This window comes from Strongylocentrotus purpuratus, unplaced genomic scaffold (genome assembly GCF_000002235.5).
Source record: "Strongylocentrotus purpuratus isolate Spur 01 unplaced genomic scaffold, Spur_5.0 spur5_scaffold_17, whole genome shotgun sequence".
In the NCBI taxonomy this organism is placed as follows: domain Eukaryota; kingdom Metazoa; phylum Echinodermata; class Echinoidea; order Camarodonta; family Strongylocentrotidae; genus Strongylocentrotus; species Strongylocentrotus purpuratus.
The window spans coordinates 21,571,863-21,594,981 of record NW_022145602.1 but is presented as its reverse complement, the minus strand read 5'-3'; the positions used below and the strand labels follow the sequence as shown (position 1 = coordinate 21,594,981).

The 23,119-nt window shown below is 39.5% G+C and overlaps 1 protein-coding gene across 1 annotated transcript in view; it reads right to left on the bottom strand.

Moving 5' to 3' along the window:
* Positions 1 to 19,815, bottom strand: part of LOC105436680 (scavenger receptor cysteine-rich domain superfamily protein) — a 52,406-nt gene extending 32,591 nt beyond the window's left edge. Inside the window, exons 1-9 of the mRNA XM_030988307.1 lie at positions 19,491 to 19,815; positions 18,784 to 18,822; positions 17,306 to 17,623; positions 13,778 to 14,092; positions 10,508 to 10,840; positions 9,607 to 9,798; positions 8,108 to 8,440; positions 7,689 to 7,819; positions 5,572 to 5,797 (exon numbers count right to left, since the gene is read on the bottom strand). Coding sequence (XP_030844167.1) covers positions 5,572 to 5,797; positions 7,689 to 7,819; positions 8,108 to 8,440; positions 9,607 to 9,798; positions 10,508 to 10,840; positions 13,778 to 14,092; positions 17,306 to 17,623; positions 18,784 to 18,822; positions 19,491 to 19,815 — 2,212 coding nt within the window. The remainder of the gene's footprint in view (positions 1 to 5,571; positions 5,798 to 7,688; positions 7,820 to 8,107; positions 8,441 to 9,606; positions 9,799 to 10,507; positions 10,841 to 13,777; positions 14,093 to 17,305; positions 17,624 to 18,783; positions 18,823 to 19,490) is intronic.
* Positions 19,816 to 23,119: the final 3,304 nt, after the last annotated feature.

Here is a 23,119-nt window from a genome sequence, read left to right as displayed (position 1 = left end):
ATGGAGGCCTGCATAATAAATACAAGACAAACAAATGTTACAATAGCAAGTGGAAAATGGGCTAGAAATAATACGGTACTGATACAGGCAGAGGTAAGCGCGGTACACTTTGTGCCGAAAGAGGGAGGTATGCCGACCGCTAATTAAACAGGCGATTGACTTCTTAACGTCTTATGTGATTCCTGACTGATCTTAAGATTATGATTGCAGCATAAGCTAAATCATTGATTTTGTATTCGATCCAAGGCAAGGTTACCCATTCCCTTTAACTAGAGGTCGCCATTGCCTTGTTTTGCTGCAAGTACAAATTGTGTTTAGGCGGCGGCGTATCTAGGCCCTACTTCAAATTAGTCATATGCCATGTATTTTGAATATTTACAAATATACGTATATTACCCCTCAAGTTCACCTCCTACTGTTAAAAATATAAAAATTAAAAATAAGGTGAAATAGAAATAAACTCCGACAGGTTTGATACTAAATGCACGATTTCTCAAAAGTTATTCTTGCAACAACAACAAAAATAGGGGGGGGGGGGTTCCTCCAAAACACACACATACAAAAAAAAAATGAAGGGGGGGGGGTATAATCAGATTTGGTCGGGTCGTATTCCCACCCCTTTTCGAATCCAGATACTGAAGTAGATCATTTTGGTACTTGTCACAACAATCCTGGATCTTTCTGTCGTTTCTGTGACATGTAGTCCCCTTTCCGATATATTTATAATATATTATTTATTACTACGTTCCATCGCATAATATCTTTAAAATGTACAAGTAAATGTTGTAGAAGATCTGTATTACGTTGGTTTCACGTTAGCACATTTTACAGTTTTGTTGAGGAATGTAAATTTTTAATAGACAAAACTTTAAAAAAAAAACCTCTAATGGGTAGTCACTTCCGTCACCTTCGCCCATCTCGTTTACTGTGCTTCCTCGTCCCTCGCATTTCGTCCCCCTGGTCATGAAAAGAAATCGCCACCCCTGTTTATTATGCATCGCCACTCTCAGTCATCTCACCTCTCCTTCATTTTCCTTCTTCTCTTTTTCTTTCTATACTGATCTTACACACCTTAATCTCTTATGTTTTTCTCCGCTCGTACACTTTGCCTGTCTCTCCTCTCCCCATTCCTCTTTCTCTCCCTCTAATATTTCCACTTACTTTTACCCGCTATAATAGAACATTTTCGCAATGTGATCAAATTTAACGCGCAAATCTTTGTTTAGTGCCTCGTTTCAAAATATTTTTTATTTATCTGTAGCGAACAGTTGCATGTCTTTAGTCAGAATGCAAATGCATACGTTGCGTATTGTTAGGTAGGACAGTCCATAATGTTTTTCCTACCTAGCAACAACTGATGTATGTTATTTGCATTCCGGCTATTGAAATGCAATTATGAATAAAATGATTTGTAACGAGGCACTTACTAAATACTTGTGCATTAAAGTATGATTATATTACGAAAATGATCAATTAATTTTTACGCTCTTCAACTTTCTCTTATCACTATCACGTTCCATTTTTGTCTAATCTCCTCTTCTGTAACATCCATTGACTTCTCTTCATTTTCTATCCACGTATTATACTGGTCTGTATCTTCTTAGACTGTGCCGCGTTTTCTATTTCCTATTTTCTTTGTCATTCACATTTGTCATTATGGTAAATTATTCATATTTACGATTTATATTGTAGATATATTTGGCTGGTATGAGAGGCATCGATGTTTCTATAGGCTCAAGGGGACGTTACATCCTGATATGACCCCGAGGCGCCCGTAACGTCCCCTTGAGCCAGTATAGAAACCGTTATGCTTCGAATATCAAAACAGTCCATAAATCTTTTATATACCGAATTCACAAACCAATCTACAAAGAATTCTTACGTTATCCTTTTCTTAAAGGTAAATACCAGTTTTGGAAACGCCCCCCTCTCAACAAAATGAAATGGAAGCTCTTATTACCAATCATGTGAAAGAATATGTTTTGACTAATACGTGATTATACAAATTTTCCCGGGAAACCACCTACTAATTGATATATTTGGTAAGTTATTATATCTATTTGGACCTAATAGATATCGCGTACCTGTCGCGTAGTGCCATATACATCTTTCTGTGCACAGTGCTTGTAACTTTACCAAGACAGGTCCATTTTTTTTTTTTATTATTTTGATGATTCCAGAACCTTGCAGTACACACCAATACTTATATACTAGGTGATCCACCTTTTCTGATCGATTCCACAACGTTTCTTTCACAATGCAATCGAATTACCAGAACTGGTCTTTAAATTTAAGTAAAGACTGGTTAAAACATCACAGAAAATTTGAGACTCTCTGTGGGCCTCAATCTTCGCTGGAAAGTTGCCTAAATGTTGCGATCATTCGGGAATCGCAGACAAAAAGCACTGTATGGTATCCTCGCGTGCACAACAAAAACGTTTAACAGGTGAACCAATGGGGATCTCAGCAAAATTTAGTTATGCAGCCCGTTACCCGGGCAAAAGAGCATCTTTAAAAAACCAGTGACCGGTAGGCGGGCATGGCTAAAATCACGACTCTAATTTCGACCAATCAGATGAATAGATTTATTCAACATACTTAAGATAGGTTTATAAATATTTTTGCAATGTGTTATTCTCATTTGTCACTCTCGGTTTATTTCTTCTTCATATTTTAGATTTTTTACGGAAACAGCTAGGGAATTATTTTGTTATGCCAACTGCCACTACTTTTTTTGGTTATGACTAATTTATTTGAAGCGAATTGAAATGAATTGTATTCTATCAATTCCTCTCACTATCTCATACCTACCAACTTTTCAAAGCAGAAATTTGAAATTTCTCAAGACAAAATTAGGAATACAGTCTTTTTGGGGTATTTTTCACGCAGATAATTAACCAAAATAGCGACTAATGTACGGATCAAATCGATTGCTTGAAAGCCAAACAATAGGAATGATTGGCAGCTATGCTATCTAAGTCTCTCTTTGCTTCCTAATATCCCTCATCATGCCTTTCTGAATCCATTCTTCCTCAACACACTGACAACAAACACGACTTTTTGAATAATTCTTAGAAAGGAGGAGAGACTTCAGATGAAATTTGAGATGAATGAAACGATAGGTCGTACTAATTTTCAGCTCTTGATGAAGGCCTGCACAGTGTTCAATTAACATCCATTCATTTCTTCATGCATCAGTCAGTTACAAATTACAATTGAATTATAAATGATATACGTATACAAACCAACTTCATGTTGCACTACAAGAAAGACACTCCTAAATCATAGGCCCCCAAATCATAAAACTTATTTCAACAATCAAATATTTGTAGTTATTTCAACCAATTTACATCGAAAAGAGGCATTCAACTTTTACAACATTTTCCCCCCTGAATGTTAATGATATTAACACAGTAAAAAGAAAAGTTTAAAAGATATTACGTATCCTTGGAATGTTTGAGAGTAATTAGAGTGTGCCTTTTGCCTGCCCTTATATATATATCCTCCACCTATTTATTCAATTTCAATATAAATGTAATCGCATCAGAATACACACAGTAACAAAACGTATTGACATTCAATACAATATGAGGAATGGTACGTGGTTTGATCATTTGTTTCGTCACAAAATTGATACAAAAAATGATAGCGTATCTTCAGTGTCCGATTGTATGGGCATTTTTCACAAATGTACATGAGAAAAGATTAGCCTTAAGTTAATCTCAAGGACCATTTGTTAGCAAAAGTAAAGAGGTGATTATATGCATTTAATTCACCGTATCTTTCGTGAAAACGGAGGGGGGGGGGGATTTGTACATACATCCGTGTAACCCAACAAGGTGACGCACCAGATTTTTCGTGATTATGAGAATATGGAAGATCGTGTAGGACTACTCGGCAAGCCGACCTAACGCAAAGACCCGAATGAATGAAGCAAGTCGAATTTATTCGTGATCTTTCTGATCTAGGGGCTTTGTAGTACACTTCATTGGTTTATCAAAATGTGATTGATTCGTATAGAAAAGTGCATTTAAATTTAAACTGTACCGATATGTGAATACTCGCTTTTTCTGAGATACCAAGTTCCCAAATACAACGGGTTTATAACTCGTACCATTACATATGAATCAGAATTTTAAACATTTCATACATTAATTCGAAGTTTCAATATTCCTTAAGTACGTAATTTAGGAAATGGAGTAGTGGTGCCTATTTTTAATTGAAAATTAAAATTACTAATCCGAAGGCTCGTAATTCCGTAAACATACAACCAGGCTCTATTTCAATTTCGGAATTATGAACCCTTTCTCATTTGTGGAATTATGAACTTTAAAAAATAATAATATTAGTCTATATTCAGAATTACGAAACCCATTTCATTTTCGGAATTAAAAAATCTACTTAATTTTCGTCATCGTGAACCTTGGCGGTAACGTACTTCTGGAAATACGGACCTTCAGAATTATGAACCTTCGGAAAAACAACATGTAGCCACCGGAATGACGCTCATTTAGATCAAAGCATTTCCTGTAGTTATTAGACACGGACGAATCCGAGATCGACCGTAACGACGACCACCATGATGATGAGAGATAATGCCAAACCCTCCAAAGATGAAGCTGAATAAAATTTGAAAAAAAGAAAAAAATACATTAATCATAATAGACAATGTTAAATGGATAGTTAAGTTTTGGTATAGAGGGCGCTTCACAGAGTAATTTTTTGTGAGATAATTAAAAACTAAGTGTCAAATTTGAAAGAGTATACAATTTAAATAACGAAATGACCGGTTCTGAGACGGCTGAAATATCCACAGATATAATCATTTCTAATATTTGTGGAGCCCCAAAAATATTCGATAATTCTAAACCAGCTGGTGCAAGAAAAAAATGCTTTTACTTTTCAAACAGATGTTTTTAAATAGTTTTTGATAATCTTTCTTATTAATCATTATTTAATGTGGTTAAATTACTCTTTCACAGGCTTCTTACTAAGTCGTTTGTAATTTGTGTAGGCCTATACATTACGAGCATGGTGCATTTTAACTATTACTTTGTAAAGTAATGGTGCAGGTTTTGCATGACTATTACAATTTAGTTTGACCAAAACTCTACTCTATTTACACAAACTCAACTATCCCTTTAAATTGTTCGCATGGTAATAACAATAATTTTTACTCAGTATGTTAACATTGAAACGCATATTGACGTTTCTTGCAGGCTCGATATATATAATTATCATGTGATTGATGACCCATCCATCTCAAATGTCTATTTTAAAGCGATACTGGACTACCGAACTTTTTGCCCTAGCAAACTCTTTAATGCACAGCGCCATCTCTTGATGAACTTGCCAACAGTGCATAACCCAAAATCTCATTCCAACTTCGCAGACAGAGGACTCGATGCAAGAACCAACAGTGCAGCTAGGGAAGCAGCGGGGGGGGGGGGGGGGGGGGGGGGTTACTGAACCACACTGCTACAGCTGACCTGAGATGGCGCTAGATGAGTTTAGAGGTAGTGCTTCTAGAATAGTATGGTTTTAACATTGTGGGGCATGTGTTTTTCTTACCTCTCCCGCCGGGGTCCAGAGTGGGGTTGGGTACACAACGAACTGCCATAGGATTACAATCACTGTAGGGATCCCCCCACGCTGTGTGTTGACATCCAAATACGGTGTTACATGTGATATAAACGACTGATGCGCTGTACCATGTCATTGTCCCATCAGCAACCGTCTGCGTATCGAGACTAGTAGCATCCGTCGTGTCCGTATAACCAAGGTCGGAACATACAAGCTGCACACGCACACAGAGAAAATATGGAAATTACTAGGGTTGTCAAAAGGAATGAATGGTAGAAACTGAGGTGGGGAGGGGGAGGGGGTAAGGTAAAAATAATCTAAAGGGCCATACAAATGTGAAAAGCCCCGATTTTATAAATCACCTATGTGCTTCGCGGTGATTATTCTTGGTCACATCTTTCCCTTGCAAGTCGCTTGTGTTTTAGTATGTTTCAGGGAAGAAGATCTTTCGGCGTCATGTTTCAGAGTTTTCAAGTAGTTTTTAATCAACCTCCACGTAATATCTCGACAATGATTGAGAACTAAGTTTACATGCTCCTCAAAGATTCCCTTCTCCATTAGCAAAGTTTATTTCTTTCCATTTTGTTCCCTATATAGGTTGACGACGCCTCGTGCGTAAAGTATGCACTTAACGAAGAAGACAGATTAACGGCTCTGAATAAAGCAATCCAGCCGTATCCTCTTTAACTAATAATAATTTATTTTTAATGTTCATATTCATGTGTATACGTTTTTTTTATACGGAAATAAAACCAAACCAATTAAAAGCTATTTTCTTATAAGCTACAATTCGATCACAGTAGTACACAGTTTTGGTATGGGGTCAGGAATTTGGTTCAAATGAACATATTGGAAGCATATTCGAGTTTACAATATTCAATGATCGTTGTCGCGATTGAAATTGAGTCTGAAGTGATGCCATTGTAAATAATAAACTCATTATGTTGTAAAGCTCACTCGCAAGATTGATATTACTTTAGCTTTAAAGTAGTTTTAGTGTTTAAAATACATCCACAGAGGCATCCAAACTATATCAAAATATTAAAGAATTACTATGCACCCAATTTTCAAGATTACCTTTAACATGCTGAGATTGTTTTAACTTTTAAATATTTCAAACCAACGCGCTCAACATGGTAAAATTTGTTTTTTAATTGAATTCAAACAGAATCACAATAATAACAGATAATCGGAGAGTCATTAAAAATCAAGTGTAACAAAACACATAAAATAACACAAATAAATAACAGAACGACAATCGTAACATATCAATATATGATAAATATAGTAGGATTGCAGACAGCCAACAAAGAAGTGATTTATTTTTGTTAATTTGATAGGAACATAGTAAAGTAAGGAATCTTAAAGATGCAGCCAGACGGCGACATGTTAAAACTCGTCAAAATGAATTCTCGCCTTCCCACTTTTAAACAAGTTGTCTTGGCGCGTTTGAACAACTCGACCCCTCGTTTCTAAAAATAAGACGGCTTTGGCCAGTCGTTAAAGCTCGCTTTTTCGTCTTAAACAAAGCAACTCGGTGGGTTTTAAAAATTTGCTTCTCACATGGAGCCTTGGTGTGAGTTTCAACAAGTCGCTTTCTCGCTGCACATTTAAGTTTCCAATTAAAGTACTGAACAAAAAAAAAAAAAAAAAACATCCATTGGTTTTATAAAAAAGCTTTCTTGTCATCGTGGTGACAATGTTATCAATTCATACTGTCTTTGTGTACGCATGATCGTTAGACATTTCAGGAATGTTGAACAAAAAACTTGGGCCTAAGCTATTTTCTTAGCCGAAAAAGTGTTATTTGTTTTGAAAGAGCAAGAATTTAATGGGGAATTTAATGTTGCAAACATGTAAAAGTGTATTTCAAACATTTTGCGAAAATACTAGCAGGGACTGTTTAGTTTTTGTAAATGTGTGGCGAAAAAATGGTTTAAATTTAAAACCTACTTTGTACTTTTGTTCAAGACAAATGGGTCATATTTGGCGTCAAATATTTTTGGAAATCCGCAAAATTGGGCGTCATTTACGTCTCCGCTAACGATCATGTGCTACACCTCTGAATATGAAGTGACGTCACCGTGCTTGTCACGTGTACGTACTTCAGAATAACCGGACTTCTCGCAAATGTATCCCCATTGGCCGTCATGGTAGATCTCTACAAGTCCTGACTGGTTGTTGATCTCGTTTGTGTTAATGTCGACCAATCTTATTGGATGGTATGCCACAATATCTGTACACGAAACAGAAAAAAGAAAGAAGCCCTCGTATCATATTCTTCGTCTTGCGATAGAAACTAACGAATATAAATAACAAGCTTCTGAACAGTAAAGACGCTAAAACCCATTACAAATCTTTACATCATCATTACGAGTAAGAAGTATAAAAGTAATTTATATTTTTACAAGCTACTCCTCCCCCAGAGTGGAAGGATCCCCCCCCCCCAAAAAAAAAGATTGAAGGAAGTACCCGTGGCATTGAGGAAAAACAAGGAAAAGCATGTGTCAGACATGAGACGTACCCAAGGGTTTGCACACGATGCCTGTCTGGGCATAGGCACCATTTCCAGTTCCATCAGTATGGTTAATACAGTTGATGCTGCCGTCTAAGGGATAAACATTGCACAGGGCTCCTGCATCCTGTGAACCTCCTTCGAAAGGCATCTGCTCTTCTCCAACGTAATGATACAACGATATATCATCATACCCCATGGCTTGACAAAGCTTGTCATAGATAACATTGTCGGGACCACTTACGGTAGGAATCACCCAAACTTTGACCCATTCTCCGTCCTTGTAGGTTTCCACACGTCCTTGCTCCGAATACTTATTTCCAGTCATCTGCATGTCCCCATCTTGTTTTAAAAAGAAGGACGGTATTTATTTGAATATTGCTCATTTTGTCATTTATACACCATTATAATTATGTGTAATACCAACAACAACAATCAATATAGTGACGATGATTTTGATAATAACAATAACAGCAACAACAATAATAACAATGATAGCAGTGGAGTCTCGTATAGCGCTGATGTCTGGCAAATTGCCACTCCTTGCGCTTTATTACAATTACCTCTGTTTTACATTAAGCAACATGCGCTTCACATATTGTATCGATTGCTGTATAGCTACAAGCTGTTTTAGAAATACAGACTTTATACCATGCTTATCAAAGTGAATTGAAAGTGCCAATCTAACCCCACTAACACAACCTTTCAAAACATGAATACACCTCTACTTATTATTATTCCACCCTCTGATTTTTCAGAAAATCTCTAAGTTGACCAAAAAATGATAACTACCATCCATTTTTCAAAGATCTCACGCTTTCTGGACTATTACGGTAATACGGTCACGTGGCTTGATGAGTCATTTGACGTCACCGCGGGAATGTCCGATTTGTCCTACAACTAAGGATCTTACATTAGGAATGACGAAATTGCCAGATACGTACTGGGATTATCAAGTGCATCTTATTTGTCTTCAAATGACATCATAGTTTGCCTTTTAAAAGACATTTGAATGCCTAATTCACCTTCCTTTTCACCGGAGAGGTTCATGCAGTGACGTCATATGCTATTGCGCAATACAGCTCCGAAACTGTTTTTTTTTTCTGAGCGTTCTGAGTCGTCATTTTTTAAGCTAGATTCCAGAATTATTGATGATTTCTAAGAAAAGTCATTGTCTTCTGAACCTTCTGAAATTTGAGTCAGCAGGGCGGTATTCCGCATGTCGCTAACTTGTATGGCAGGTGATGCATGCTAGAGTGTGTTTCTGAAATTATCAACTGATGTAGCTATTACAGACTGCTGGTCGAGGGTATTCCATGCTCGTCCAGTTCTTGGAAAAAAGGAGTATTTGTATACGTCCTTTCTGGCAAAGGGGATTTCTATTGAGTGATGGTGGTTTCTTCTTAACCTTGACCCTGTTGATACTTGTATGTAGTCCTCTTGCTTTGGGCCCACCTTTCCCCTGTAGATTTTGTACAGCATAACCAAACGACTCTTTTCCCTCCTACGTTCAAGTGATTCCCATTCAAGGCAGGTCTGCATTTGTGTGACACTGCTGTCCCTTTGGTAGTTTCCTGTTACGAAGCGTGCCGCCCTCCTTTGAACTGCATCCAGTTTATTAATCTGCCCTATCCTGTATGGGTCCCAGGCACAGCTTGCGTATTCTAACACTGGTCTCACTAGGGTCGTGTATGCGATGGCTTTAACATTCCCTGGGCAAAACCATAGGTTTCTCCTGAGGAATCCTAACGTGCGGTTGGCTTTCATAGCTGTGTTGTCAACACGGTTCGCCCACGTCAGTTTACTGTCTATTTCCAAAAAGGAGCACTTATCTAAAATAAATTGTCATGTTCGGAATATCCGTCAAAAATTATTCTACATGTCTTTGTTTCATTTTTAAAGCCCGTTTTGATTAGAATGGTATTTTAAATCTAACTCATTAGCCAAACAAACTAGAAAATGTTTATTACAACCAGGCGCGGATCCAGGATTTCTTAGGGGAGGGGGCCCAGTTTTTTTGTTTTGTTCCCGAAAATGTGAAAATCGCGACGGCCGAAAAGTCGCTCAGTGAGGTGGGGGGGGGGGGGGGGGCGAGCCCCCCGCCCCCCTGGATCCGCCACTGATTACAACCTTGATTGTGTCATGTATCGTCATTTTGTCTGAGGATATCACTAATCATAGCTGGTATTCCTCATAAGGGGCCCTTATAAGAATTTGGAACTGGCACCTATTTCGAAGAAAAAAGGAGCACTTATCTAAAATAAATTGCGGCACATTTTCCCTGGAAAATAGGGATACCTGTGGGTATTTGAATGCGTTGGGGAGGGGAGATGTACTGGAATATTGCTCTATGTAAACTAAAATAGTTGTCCAGTCATTATTTTCAGGATGATGATACTGATATCTTACCTTTATTTGGTTCGCATGTGACCTGAGCAACGTTGTCAGGCGCGCATGTGGTCGGGTTGGCTTTCTTGGACACAGTGCAGTTTTCTAGTGTTCCCTCATCGCCATTACACACGATATCCCATTGTAAGATATCAGTATAATCCTCTGGTGCGAGATCGACTACTTTGGTTGCTGTACCACCTTCGTATCCCTGCATACGACATGCCACAGCGGCTTCCTTGTCAGTCCATGTTTGATCGCATATCAAGGCACGTCGACCCTCTGCTTGGTAATACACCACGCCCTCAAAGGAACCTGCACCGCTTAGGAAGTCAATCCATGTGTCGTCGTTTGCTAGACAGGACAGATCGAAACGTATGATGATAACTGCAGGGCACTCTTGCATATACAACTTTATTTCGAACGCAAATAAGAAAATTAAACACTTCGTCCGAATAAGTTGTTACCTGTAATTAAATTTTATTCAGTTACAGTTTGACTGAAAAGCTCGTAAAAACATCAAGTTTGCGATTGGTCTGATGGACCGCCGCACATAAACCTGCCAAAACATGCTTTAAAGGGATAGTTGAGTTCTGTTTTCAGACCGCAAATACCTTCAAAGTGCATGGTTATTGCTCTTTTTCCTATCTCTGGCATTTCTAGTGCCCTTTTAGACACTAAAAGTGCCATGAAGGTAATTTTAGACCCAAATATATTTACAATTTAGCCAATACGGTCAAACCAATTCACCTACACTTTCAAAAAAATACGGTGACCGTTTAATAATTAATTATTTCATTAACAATAACTATACATGGGCCGGCTGGTTGTGCGTAATTATAACCAACACGAAAATGCCAACATCGGCATTGGCTAAAATACGACGTAAAAGGCGCTATTTCGTTTTTTCAACGGCTTTTTAAAATTCTCTAATATTTGTGGTGGTACACAAGTATTATAAATCGTTATATTTATGGATATTACAGCCGTCTCTGAACCGATTTTGATCAAACAAAGATGATTTTGTCATTTAAATCGTATGTTATTTAAAACTCGACACTCAGTTTGTCATTATCTCACAAAAAATATTTTGAGTAGCGCGCTCTGCAACAGAACTCAACTATCCTTTTAAAGGTAAAGACCAGTATTGGAAATGCCCAATTTCAAAAAATGAAATGGAAGCTCTCATTACCATTCATGTGAAAGAATATGTTTTGACTAATACATGATGATAAAAAATTTGCTGGGAAACCGCCTACTAATTCATTTATTTGGTAAATTTGTTTCTCTCATGGTCTGTGAGAGATATAGGGTAGTCCCATATACATCTTTCTGTGTATAGTGCTTGTAACTTTACGAAGAATGGGCCGAATTTCTTATCATTTTGATGATTCCAGAACCTTGCAGATGCTAGATGCTAGATGATCAACCTTTTCTGATCGATTCCACAACGTTTCTTTCACAATGAAATCACTTGACCATAACTGGTCTCTACCTTTAAAGGGGAAGTCCACCCTGAAATTAAGTTAGTTTTAATAGGAGTAGAAAAATGAGAGAAACAAGTCAGTGAAAGTTTGAGCAAATTCCGATTAAAAATAAGGAAGTTAGGATTTTTGAAGTTGTGATCAATCAAACACAAATTGGCAACTCTATGACGTATCATGTGAGCTCAACTTCCATTTGCTCAGTACTAAAAAAATCTAAAATTTTCATTTTCCCTCAAGAAAAATTTCAACCATACATGCACCCTAAATATAATAATTGCAAATATGTTTCTATACTCCCCCTGCAAGGAACAAATATATATTCCGTCATCAATAACGAAGAAAACATGATTTTATGGAATATTATGCACAAAGCAAATGAAGGAGAGCTCGTATAATAAGTCACAGAGTTGCCAATTTGTATTTGATTGATCACAACTTCAATAATTCATAACTTTCTTATTTTCATTCAGAATTTGCTCAAACTTTCACTCACCTGATTTTCTTATTATTCTGCCTCTATCGAAACAAACTTATTTTGGGGGTGGACTTTCCCTTTAAGTCTCGTTTAGATATGAGGTGGTCAACCGCGATTGTTTTTTTCTTCATGATGACATATTTGTTTACGCTTCACATTTCTTATGCTCTAACACGATGCTTATTGCGTATCCGGACACCTACCTCCTGGACATCAACCCCTCGGGTAACCACCCCAGTCAACTACACCCTAAGACAATTACCCCCGGACAACCACCCAGACAACTACCCCTAGGACAACTGCCCCCCGGAAAACTACCCCCGGACAACTTCCCCCGGACAACTACATGTAGGAAAATTGTCCGGGGTTGTTGTCCTAGAGAAGGTTGTCGTAGGGAGTAGTTGTCTGGGGGTAAGTTGTCCGGATGGTAGTTGTCCGGGGGTAGTTGTCCTAGGGGTTAGTTTTCCAAGGGGTAGTTGTCCAAGGGGTAGTTGTCCTATGGGATACTTTACTAAGGGGTATTTGTCCGGGTGTAGTTGACACAGAGGCAGTCGTCCTAGAGCAGGCCTTCTCCACTAGTTTATTAGAAGTGCCAAAAAGAAAAGAATTTTTAGTTTAAGTGCCAACCTGCATGTTTGATTTTACTGCGGTGGAGCTTAGCGACCGAGCTGACAACGGGCGGGGTCAAGTGCGAAGCCCCCGCGGGGATGCAGGGGCGGAAAGCTCGTGGATTTTAGGGCATTCTAAAGACCCAGATGTGGTATTTTAACACTTTTTTTTTAATTTCAAAATATATCAATCAAAATTTCATACTGTCAGATGTGAAAAAGTTAGTACAATTCCTGGATACAATCACACTGGAGGTCAATTTAATATGTAGTTATTTTAGTGCAATAATATCAATATTAAGTGAAAATCAAAAAAACACAATAACTAGATGTTTCCAAAGACTGGCGATGTTCAAATTGGTAACACATCATAAGCTTATTGTTTTTTTTTAAAGCTAAGGTTAAGAGTCGTAGCAGTCATTTTTGGGCTCAACTTCAACTGCGTCCATTTCATTCTAAAATATGTATTTCTTAAATATTTTGGTTATACAACAGCCGCACGCCACTCCGACTGGCCGCAAGCGCCACAAGTGGCGTGCGCGCCGACAGTTGAGAAGGCCTGTCCTAGAGGGTGGTTGCCCTAGGGTAGGTGTCCTAGAACCGCTCATTGTGTAGGCATAAAACCTTGTTGCGCACAGTTGTCAGTCAATTACAGGTAAAAACCGTCTTTTACCGCGTCATATCTGAGCCAGGCTTGAATGGGTTGCCACACCAAGCTTACCGAAACATTCGACGCCAGCGTCTTGAGTGTGATCGCAGTCCGAACGTGATTCTGGGACCAACTCACTCCGACAATCGCTAAAACTGTCTTCATCCCCAGTGCAGTGTACGCTCTCGAATATGTCTCCGGTAGCCCCTCCTCCGATTGTGAAGAAACTTCGCGCTCCTCGCTTAAAACCTAGATCACGACAGACCACATTAGCTGCAGCCTGGTCCCACGTACTGTCACAGATGGTACCTGTCAGCTGGTTGTTGACCGTCACTTCTACTCGACCGTATTCAGGGTAACCAGGAATCGTGTTGACGATGCTAAGTGCTGTAAAAGTGTAATTGCATAACAAGTAAATAAACACTTTCATTAACAGTCATGCAGACACAACTTCAGAAAGCCCAATAAAGGCAAAAACTTGTAAAACAGCAATGGCTCTTAGTGAGTATAGCGCCCTCAATTTCCACTACAAGTTAATATGGACAAGGCATGGGGGATCTTCTGCAGTCAATCTATAGTGTCGATATAATTGTGTTCGTAAACTAATGCTGTGGTTCAGTTATCTTTAAAATGTATGAAGGATTAATCATGTTAAGATCATTATATGAAATAAATATATCCCCATTCCACAGCGTTACAGTTTTAAAGAATGTTCATCGTAAAGTACAGTACGATGAATTTAGGAAATATTCGGGGAGATGTTCATCGACTCTTGTACACACTGCCACGCAATAGGAACTTTTAGATTTGCGTGGACTGATACGTGTGACGTCCATTCAAGGCAGTGCATTAAAAGGACGTCGATCGTAGCGATCCACGTTGTCGTTGTGCAAATCTAAATGTCCCTAATGAACGATGATCGGGGGCACTATATTCACTGTGCGTTATTCACTGTTTTGCAGGTATTTGCTTGTACTGTATTCACTTTCAGAAGTTTTGTCTGACTGATTAGCATGTAACAACAGCCTCAGTAATAAAATATTGTCAACCGGTGGTTCCCAGATGATTTCATGTAATGTTTCAGACCATATTTAATACCATATTATCGGAAAGATAAGAAAGCAAAAGTTAATTTGAACCCCCACCCCTCTGATTATTCAACTCTCAGAAATGGGTAAAAAGTTGCAATTAAGTCTGATTTAGGGTAGCCAGTACATCAGCTAGAATCAATATACTAACAGCTCTTCCTGTAGGCCCTGCAATTATAACCTCAGCATTGCCAGATTTCCATTAAAAGTTGAAGTTGAGTTCTGGTCATCAAGGGCGTCTCCAAGGGGGGGGAGGGGGGTGGTGGTGCAGCAACCCCCCCAAAAAAAAAAAAAAAAAAAAAAACAACTAGCTGTCAGTTGTCGGTAAAATTGCGCTGCCGTCGGGAAAACAGAGAAAAGGGGGAGGAAAAAAAGAGAGGGAAAGGGAAAGAAAAGAAAGAAAGACAAGAAAAAGAAAGGAAAGAAAGGAAAAGAAAGGAAAGAAAGGAAAGAAATGAAAAGAAAAGGGAAACAAAAAAAACGGGGGATAAAAGAGAGGAGAGAGACCAGAGGTAAGAGCCTGAGAGAGGAGGAGTGGGAGTAAAATAGAGAAGGGGGTTGTTGGGTAGAGTCGTCCCGTCGAGGGAGCAAGAAATACACGCATAAATATGTTGATGTGTTGGGTCAGCTCTGTCGGTATTCTTGCTCAATCCTCGTGTACTAATTATATCAATGCAGAAGTTTGAAGTCGGTGAGGTAATAATGTCGGTCGGCCGACAATTTTTTCCCCTACGGACTGCGATTTTATTGTATATTCTCGAAGTTTTAATTTCGTATAATATAAGCTAAAGAAATCAGAGGTTAAGAATTTTCGGGGAAACTAAATTCAAACAAGGATTATGAGTCAACAACGGTACAACAAATTGTCTTCCTTTCTCTAATATTTTGATGAAAAGCCAAAGCTTCCGCGCTTTGCGCGGGAGGAGGAAATTTCATTTAGACAAGGATTAAGAGTCGAGAACGGTACAACGAATCGTATTCTTTCTCATATATTTTAAGGAAACGTCAAAGCGTCCAAGGGAAACTTCATTTAGAAAAGGATTAAGAGTCAATAACGGTAAAACGAATCGTCTTCCTTTCTCTAATATTTTGATGAAACGCCAAAGCTTCCGCGAGAATAGGGGGGGGGGGGTGACTGAATTCAGACAAGAATTAAGAGTCGAGAGCGGTTCAACGAATCGTCTTCTTTCTCTAATAATTTAAGGAAACGTCTAAGCTTTCGCGCTTCGCGCGGGAGGGGAGAAACTGAATTTAGAAAAAGATTAAGAGTCGAGAACGGTAAAACGAATCGTCTTCTTTCTTTAATAAATTAAGGAAAACTCAAGGGAGAAACTGAATTCAGACAAGGATTAAGAGTCTAGAACAGTAAAACAAATCAGGCTGCTTTTTCTCATAATTTAATGAAGCGTCAAAGCTTCCGCGCTTTGCGCGGGAATGGAAGGAGAAAAACTGAATTCAGACAATTATGGTTAAGAGTAGAGAACGGTACAACAAATCGTCTTCTTTCTATAATAATTGAATGAAACGTCAAAACTTCCGAACGGGAGGGGGAAAACTTCATTCAGACAGGGATTTAGAGTCGAGAACGGTACAACAAATCGTCTTCTTTTCCTAACAAATCAATAAAACGTCTAAGTTTCGGTGTTTGCAGGGAAGGCCTGTCATCCCCCCTCCTCCCCCCCCCCCCCACCTATGGAGCACGCTTCATAGGAAAAACAATTTAGCCTTCGGACCCGAGTTTATATGGTAAAATTTGTAGATATTGGGACATTTAATTTTGTCGGTAATTGGTGGCTGGTTTTTTTCGGTAATCGTTGGCCTCTACACCCCCCCCCCACTGAAAAAGTCTAGTGACGCCCCTGCTAGTCATATGATTGCATTGTGAGAGAAACGTTGTGGGATCGACTAGAAAAGTTTGATCACCTAGCATATAAAAATCCGTTCCGATATTTATGATGTTACATGTCATATTTAGACTATTCAGGCATTTGAAGAGTCATGTTGGTTAAAAGTGTGGGTGGAAGTGGAACCTTTGTGCTGTGTGTGAAATATCCGACTGAAAAATTAAAGAAAGTGGTTGAAAACTGTAGGTTACTTTTAAGTGATTTCGGGTAAAATGTGGATGGAAACTGTGGCCCTTTCACATAATACTATGGAAAAACTTTAGATAAACATTGTGAAAACTGTAGATGCAAAATGTTGAAAGCTTAGGTTGAAAGCTGTGAGTTTAAACCGGCTTCAGTCCCTATTAAGTGACGTGTGTGAGCTGTCGTAGAAACAAAAATGAGAGGAAATTTATAATGCTATGAAAGATATGAACGTCTGCTAAATTTTAATCTATGGACGCCAAAATAACTTAACACTCTTTTCAGTTTGACAGAGAGAGAGAGAGAACGAGAGAGAGGGAGAGAGAGAGGGAGAGAGAGGGAGAGAGAGGGGGGGGGGGGAGAGAATGAAGGAGGTCGGGGGAACAGAACAGTGAGAGATTGAGGGAGGGGGCAGGGGGGCTTACATTTTTGTCCCACTTGACACACAACACCGGGTGCAGCCTCCTGACTGCATTCTCCCTGATAGGCCCATTCTATCTGAGGACAATCGGTGAAGTATTCTTCCATTCCTGTACAGCTGATTGTGTTCACAATCGTACCCGGTTTAGCTCCCGTCGCGCTATATGTATATACTGCATCTTGAAAACCTTGGTTAATGCAGAATATACGAGCTGCGTTGATGTTCCAATTGTCCAGACAGAATGATCCCCAGGTCCGTCCATAATATACATAAGGTGTACCTGTTGTGACATTGTTTTCAGTCAGCTCAGCGAGGGCCACAGCTGCAAGGAGTGTATTGGAAGTAAGAAAGTAATGTATGTTAATTATGCATTCAATATATTTGTTTAATTACGTTTATTGTCTGCATAAAATTATATACACTTGAAATATTGTATCAAACCATATTATGTTCATGAAAATGTATGATGAAAAAAAGAAAAAAGATGCAGAAACCAATAAATCAAATCAAATCAAATCAAATCAAAAACAAAACGGAAATTGAACAATAATAAACATACCATTGATCTTAATTTGAAAATGGGATGCGATAATGATATTTCATTTTGAGTATTGTAATATACAATAAGTCAGGCCTCCATAACAGTTTTATTGACAAAAGCATATTTAAGATTTAATTCAAGATAATATTCTGTAAACAAGAAGTATATAGGTGTACAACTTGTAAAAACGAAAAATGCACAAATGCAAATAACACTACACGGTCCGGTACAACTTCTTTAAAGCTCCAAGCTATTTGCAGCTCGCTTACATGTGCATTCAAAACAGACACAGTAACAAACAATCTAACAAACGAACAAATAAAAACATGCTATTCCATATGACATTCGTTTCTTGTATCAGGCTCATACACCATACGTATGGTATATAATTTTTAATGTGTGTCGGTCTCGTGGACCTTTTGAATCTTTCTATCATCTATATTCCTTTTTCTGTTAACGTCTCGATGGCTACAGGTCTAGTTGTAGAGGTGTTGTGGTCAAGTGGATACGTCGCCGGACTGTCGATCACAAGGTCCGCGGTTAGAGTCCCGCCGCGGCACTAATTGGCATTTGGCAAGACATTGATCTACATATTGCCACTCTCCACCCAGGTGTTAAATGGGTACCCGGTAGGATGCGCAAGCCAATGTGGTATGCTTAGCAATTTGACCCTAGCAGCTTTTGTTGGAATGCTTCCAAGGGAGTTGAGATAGTGCATACATTTTGTGCGCGCAAGCCAGAATCCGATGACCGGGGTAATAATGTAAAGTGCTTAGAAAATCGGACATTCCCAACGTATTAAGCGCTATATAAGCAATAATATTGTTATTATTGAATGTCCCATTTCATACTTATATTATACTTTCATACTTATATCGTCGACCAATGCTTGTGTCTTCACACTTAACATATTAGAGTCCCGAAGTCCTTGCGTCACATACGTTCATCGTCCAGGTTACAGGTTCCAACGCGAGGTTCACCTGAAATCGTTCAAGCAACGGACCAGGGTCTGGAGCAAATTAAGCAAAGTTCAGTGTTTTTCGCTGGTGTGATCACCACGCCATTTTTTAAAAGCACATCATTGTTTGGAACTAGCAACCTTGACAGCTTGGCTAGTATGAAGTCGGTGCTCTATTGAAAGCTAAAAGGCAGAGGGCCAGATCCACAAACTTGTGCCTCTAAGTGGGTTGATACGATTTTTTTTTGGCGCTCACCTGTTAATACAGGAAATTGTGTTCTTTAGCAAAATGCTAATTACGTACAATAGTTTGTGCTAAATATGACAAACATTATGGCTTGCCTAACCTAACAGGTAAAGGGGGGGGGGGGGGTGGTTTCTTACAAAACACACATATAACACAAAATTTAGGGGGGGGGTTCGACCCCCCCTTTCCGCCCCTGCGTAAGCGCTTGAGTGTACCTCGTGCGTAGGCTCTGTTGATTGGAACCTGGGCGTCGCTTCATGAAACCGTTGAATACTATATAATACATTTATATATAACTACAAGATCACAATTTAAACATGTTTTGAATTATTCGCGTTTTATTGTTGTGTTATAATGAACTTGTAATAACGACGGTTTTGTACAACGCTGCCCTGGACGTGGAGCGAATATGAAGTTGACAATTCGGTACTCAATGTACTCACGGGGTTTGCATTGTATCCCAACGTCCTGCGAATGCGTACAGCTACCAGGTGTCCAGTCATCATACCTCTCACATTCATCTAATCGAGTTTGATGGGAACATCGAAGGCCTCCAAGCACTATCGGCAGGTCGTCTCCTCCAGAGGCGGGGAATTCATCATAGGCACGACGAGGATCGAATCCCAGTTGCATACATGCTACCTTGCTGTCAAATTGGTCCCAGTTTTGGTTGCAAACAGTTCCCCAGCCTTGGTTCTCATCCTGGTATTCCAGTCTGCCTTTACCTAATGATGTAACATCCCCCAGTCTTACAGAACCTATGTACATTTTTAAAAAGAAAAATACAATGTGGTAAGGAAAATCATCACTGAACAACTAGATCTTTTTAGATTTGTCTAATTTTGGGTAATTGTGCCACCCAAGGACCAACCAGACGATCATGATTTTGAATGCCTGTATTATTATCATTGTTGGTGTGGTTGTTACTTACATCATCATTATTAGGACTTGGTATCAAGTATTTGGCGTCACCTGTTCATGGGAGTGGATCAAGCAAATTGAATCAAAATACCTCCGATGTATTAAACTGCATGAATTTGAAATGTGCTAGGTGGACCACTACACAGGGGTTTCCATCCTGCTCTTATACGAATAGTGCGGCGGGTTTTTGCCGTAGAAAAGTGATGACCCTCCCCTACTCGGGGCCTCCATTCAACGTCCTATCCGAGGGACGCGGAGTGTGTTCCATTATAACATAGCCTGCGTCTATCGAACATTATGAAAAGCTCATTTTGAATGGCTTGAATCCCAGGAGCTAGTGTTACTGCTTGACATCAAGGACAACCCCACATTCTACTCAGGGACCTACAAATCATGGAATTAATTGCCCCGATCTGTCACTGGTTTTATCCAACATCAGACACACCTGCTCAAGAACTGTCCTTCCAAAGTTCTCAAGGTCTGGCCACCGTCCGATCATCATCACAAGCGACATCAAGGTTCAACTTTCCAACCTACCAAGGAAAAGACGGAATTTCAGAAAAGCTGACTTGTCCAATGTTAAGGAACTCACAAACAAGCTTAAACCTCCCGCCTGTCAGACCCCTCTATTAGCAATGTGAATGACACCTAATGTGCTTTCTGCCCAATGTTACATCTTGCGGCAAAACTCTCCATCCCCAGGGGCAGAAGACACCCGTATATTCCATGCTGGGACGAAGAATGCGACCATCTGTATGAATCCTACACTAATTCCTAGACCATTGGAGAAAGAGAAGCTGTAGGGAACGACCTACTGAAACTACTACGAGAAAGGAAGAAGACTACATAGGAAGAAGAAGTCTCTGAGATAAACATTACCCACTCTAGTCGCAAGGCCTGGACTACCATTAAAAAGCTTACTGGTCGAAGCAGTGCTCCAAAACAGTGTCTTGTTACTGCAAACTCCATCGCTTCAGTCCTAGTTAACAATGGAAAGTGGCAAGATAAAACCACTAAGGCCCAAAACCACTCTCGCTCAGTGAATTCTTAGGTGAAGAAATTCCTCAAGTCCACTCCAGAGTCAACCTCTATGTGTGAAGCCTTCACGTTGGATCGGGTTTAAACTGCACTGACATATAAAACAAGTCCGACAAAGCACCAGGCATTGATAACATTCACACAGAGTTCATTATGAACCTGAGTCACAAAGCTACTTCATGCCTACAAGCCTTTCTCTCTATTTGCATGACAACATTCACTATTCCATCGAAATGGAAGAAGAACTCAAGAGCTATCGTCCAATCAGTCTGCTACCGTACATCTACAAGGTACTTAAATGGCTGTTACTTGTCAGAATCGTCGACATTATTGAAGAGAAGCTACCTACTACCAAAGCAGGTAAGACAAATCAACCACCGACCAAATAGTCTGGCTTGTCAACAACATAGAGAAGGCCTTCCAGAATAAACAGAAGTTCGGTGCGGTTCTTGTCGACCTTACTGCGGCATTTGACACAGTATTATCATGCTGCTTGTACAAGACCGGTTATTTATTCTTGAAACATCAAACGGCGATGGCAGCAGGAAGGGAGATTCCGCAACGGTGTGCCGCAAGCCTCTGTCCTCGCTCTGATTATTCTCAACATCTATGTTTCTGATATGCCCAAGGGGAATCCATTCAGTATTCCTATGTAGATGCCACCGCACTGGGGTTTGATAACAGCTCCTCCGAGGCAATCGAAACATCACTGGAGAAGGACCTGAGCATGCTAGCTGAGTTCTTCAAGAGATGGCATCTCAAGATGAGCCTACCGAGAGTTGAATATCTCACTAAATAAGGCTAGGCTGAAACCCGACCCCACACCAAAGTAACTAGGTGTCACTCTTGATCGAAGCCTCACCTTCCACGAGCATGCCAAAGCCACAGATCAAAAGACCCACGCCAGAGTGTCTCTCCTAAAGAAGCTTGCTAGGACCGGATGGGGAGCTGATTTTACCACCCTTTGCACCTCCACCCTAGCCGTTGCCTTCTCCACCGCTGAGTATACCGCACCAGCATGGAGCCACAACACCCATGTACACAAGGTCGATGTTGTCCCCAATGATGCTATGAGACTAATCAGCGGAACACTCACTCCAACACATGTCAGCATCCTACCAATACTGTCAGCATATCACCAGCTTAGCTCAGACGAGATTTGCAGTACATTAAGCTTTTCCCAAAGCATGATAGAGATAACTGCCTTGTTCCTGCCCCCTCTGCCTTTGACGGACAGTGTCTCCCTTGAAGACACTCTGCAAAACAGGCTGCTGAGCTGCCGCTTGAGAAGCCTCCCTCCACCTAACCCACCTGGACAGCAAAGCGCTGGTCAGACCAGTGGAATTCTTCTACTACCAACTTAAATGAGTTCCTCCCAGAGCCCTGTGCAAAACCAAGTGGCAGTGACCTCTCAAGAAAAGCCTGGGTCAACCTCAATCGTATCAGAACTGGAGTTGGCCTTACACAATATTTCCTGCATAAAATTGGAGCTGATTTATCACTGTGCCTGTGGAATGATTTAAACTATGGATCACGCCACAAATGCTTGTCCTATCTACAAATACCCTTCATGGTGATTCTGCACTTCTAGACCTCGATAATTAGACCATCAGTTGGTTAATATAAGGATCTTTCTATTTATATGATCTACTCCTTGGTATCCTTCGTACGAACGAACGAGTACAGTATGGCAGGTAACACTAAATCTTAGACCAATATTGTGTTTTTCGTTGTTGTTGTTGGGGGAGGACTATTAATGAAAACGATAATAATAATGATATTAATAATAATAATAATGATAATAATGTCTATAGTAATAATAATTTAGTTAAATTCAAACGAATTCAAAATTTAATTCCTTTCAAAAAATTTAAACCTAAAATCTAACGGAGAAATAGTATTTCAAGCATAAACTTAATTATACAAAAAAAGAAATTTATAAAAAGAGTCCGATCGACATGAACATATTTAATCAAATGACAATGCCCGATGAATACAAGCACATCAAAATAATGCGGACACGAGTGGGTTTAATTGAATTAAAGTTGGTTACTTTCAATAATAATTGTGAACAGAAAAAAGGAAAAGAAAGTTAACAGTAGTAGGGGCTATT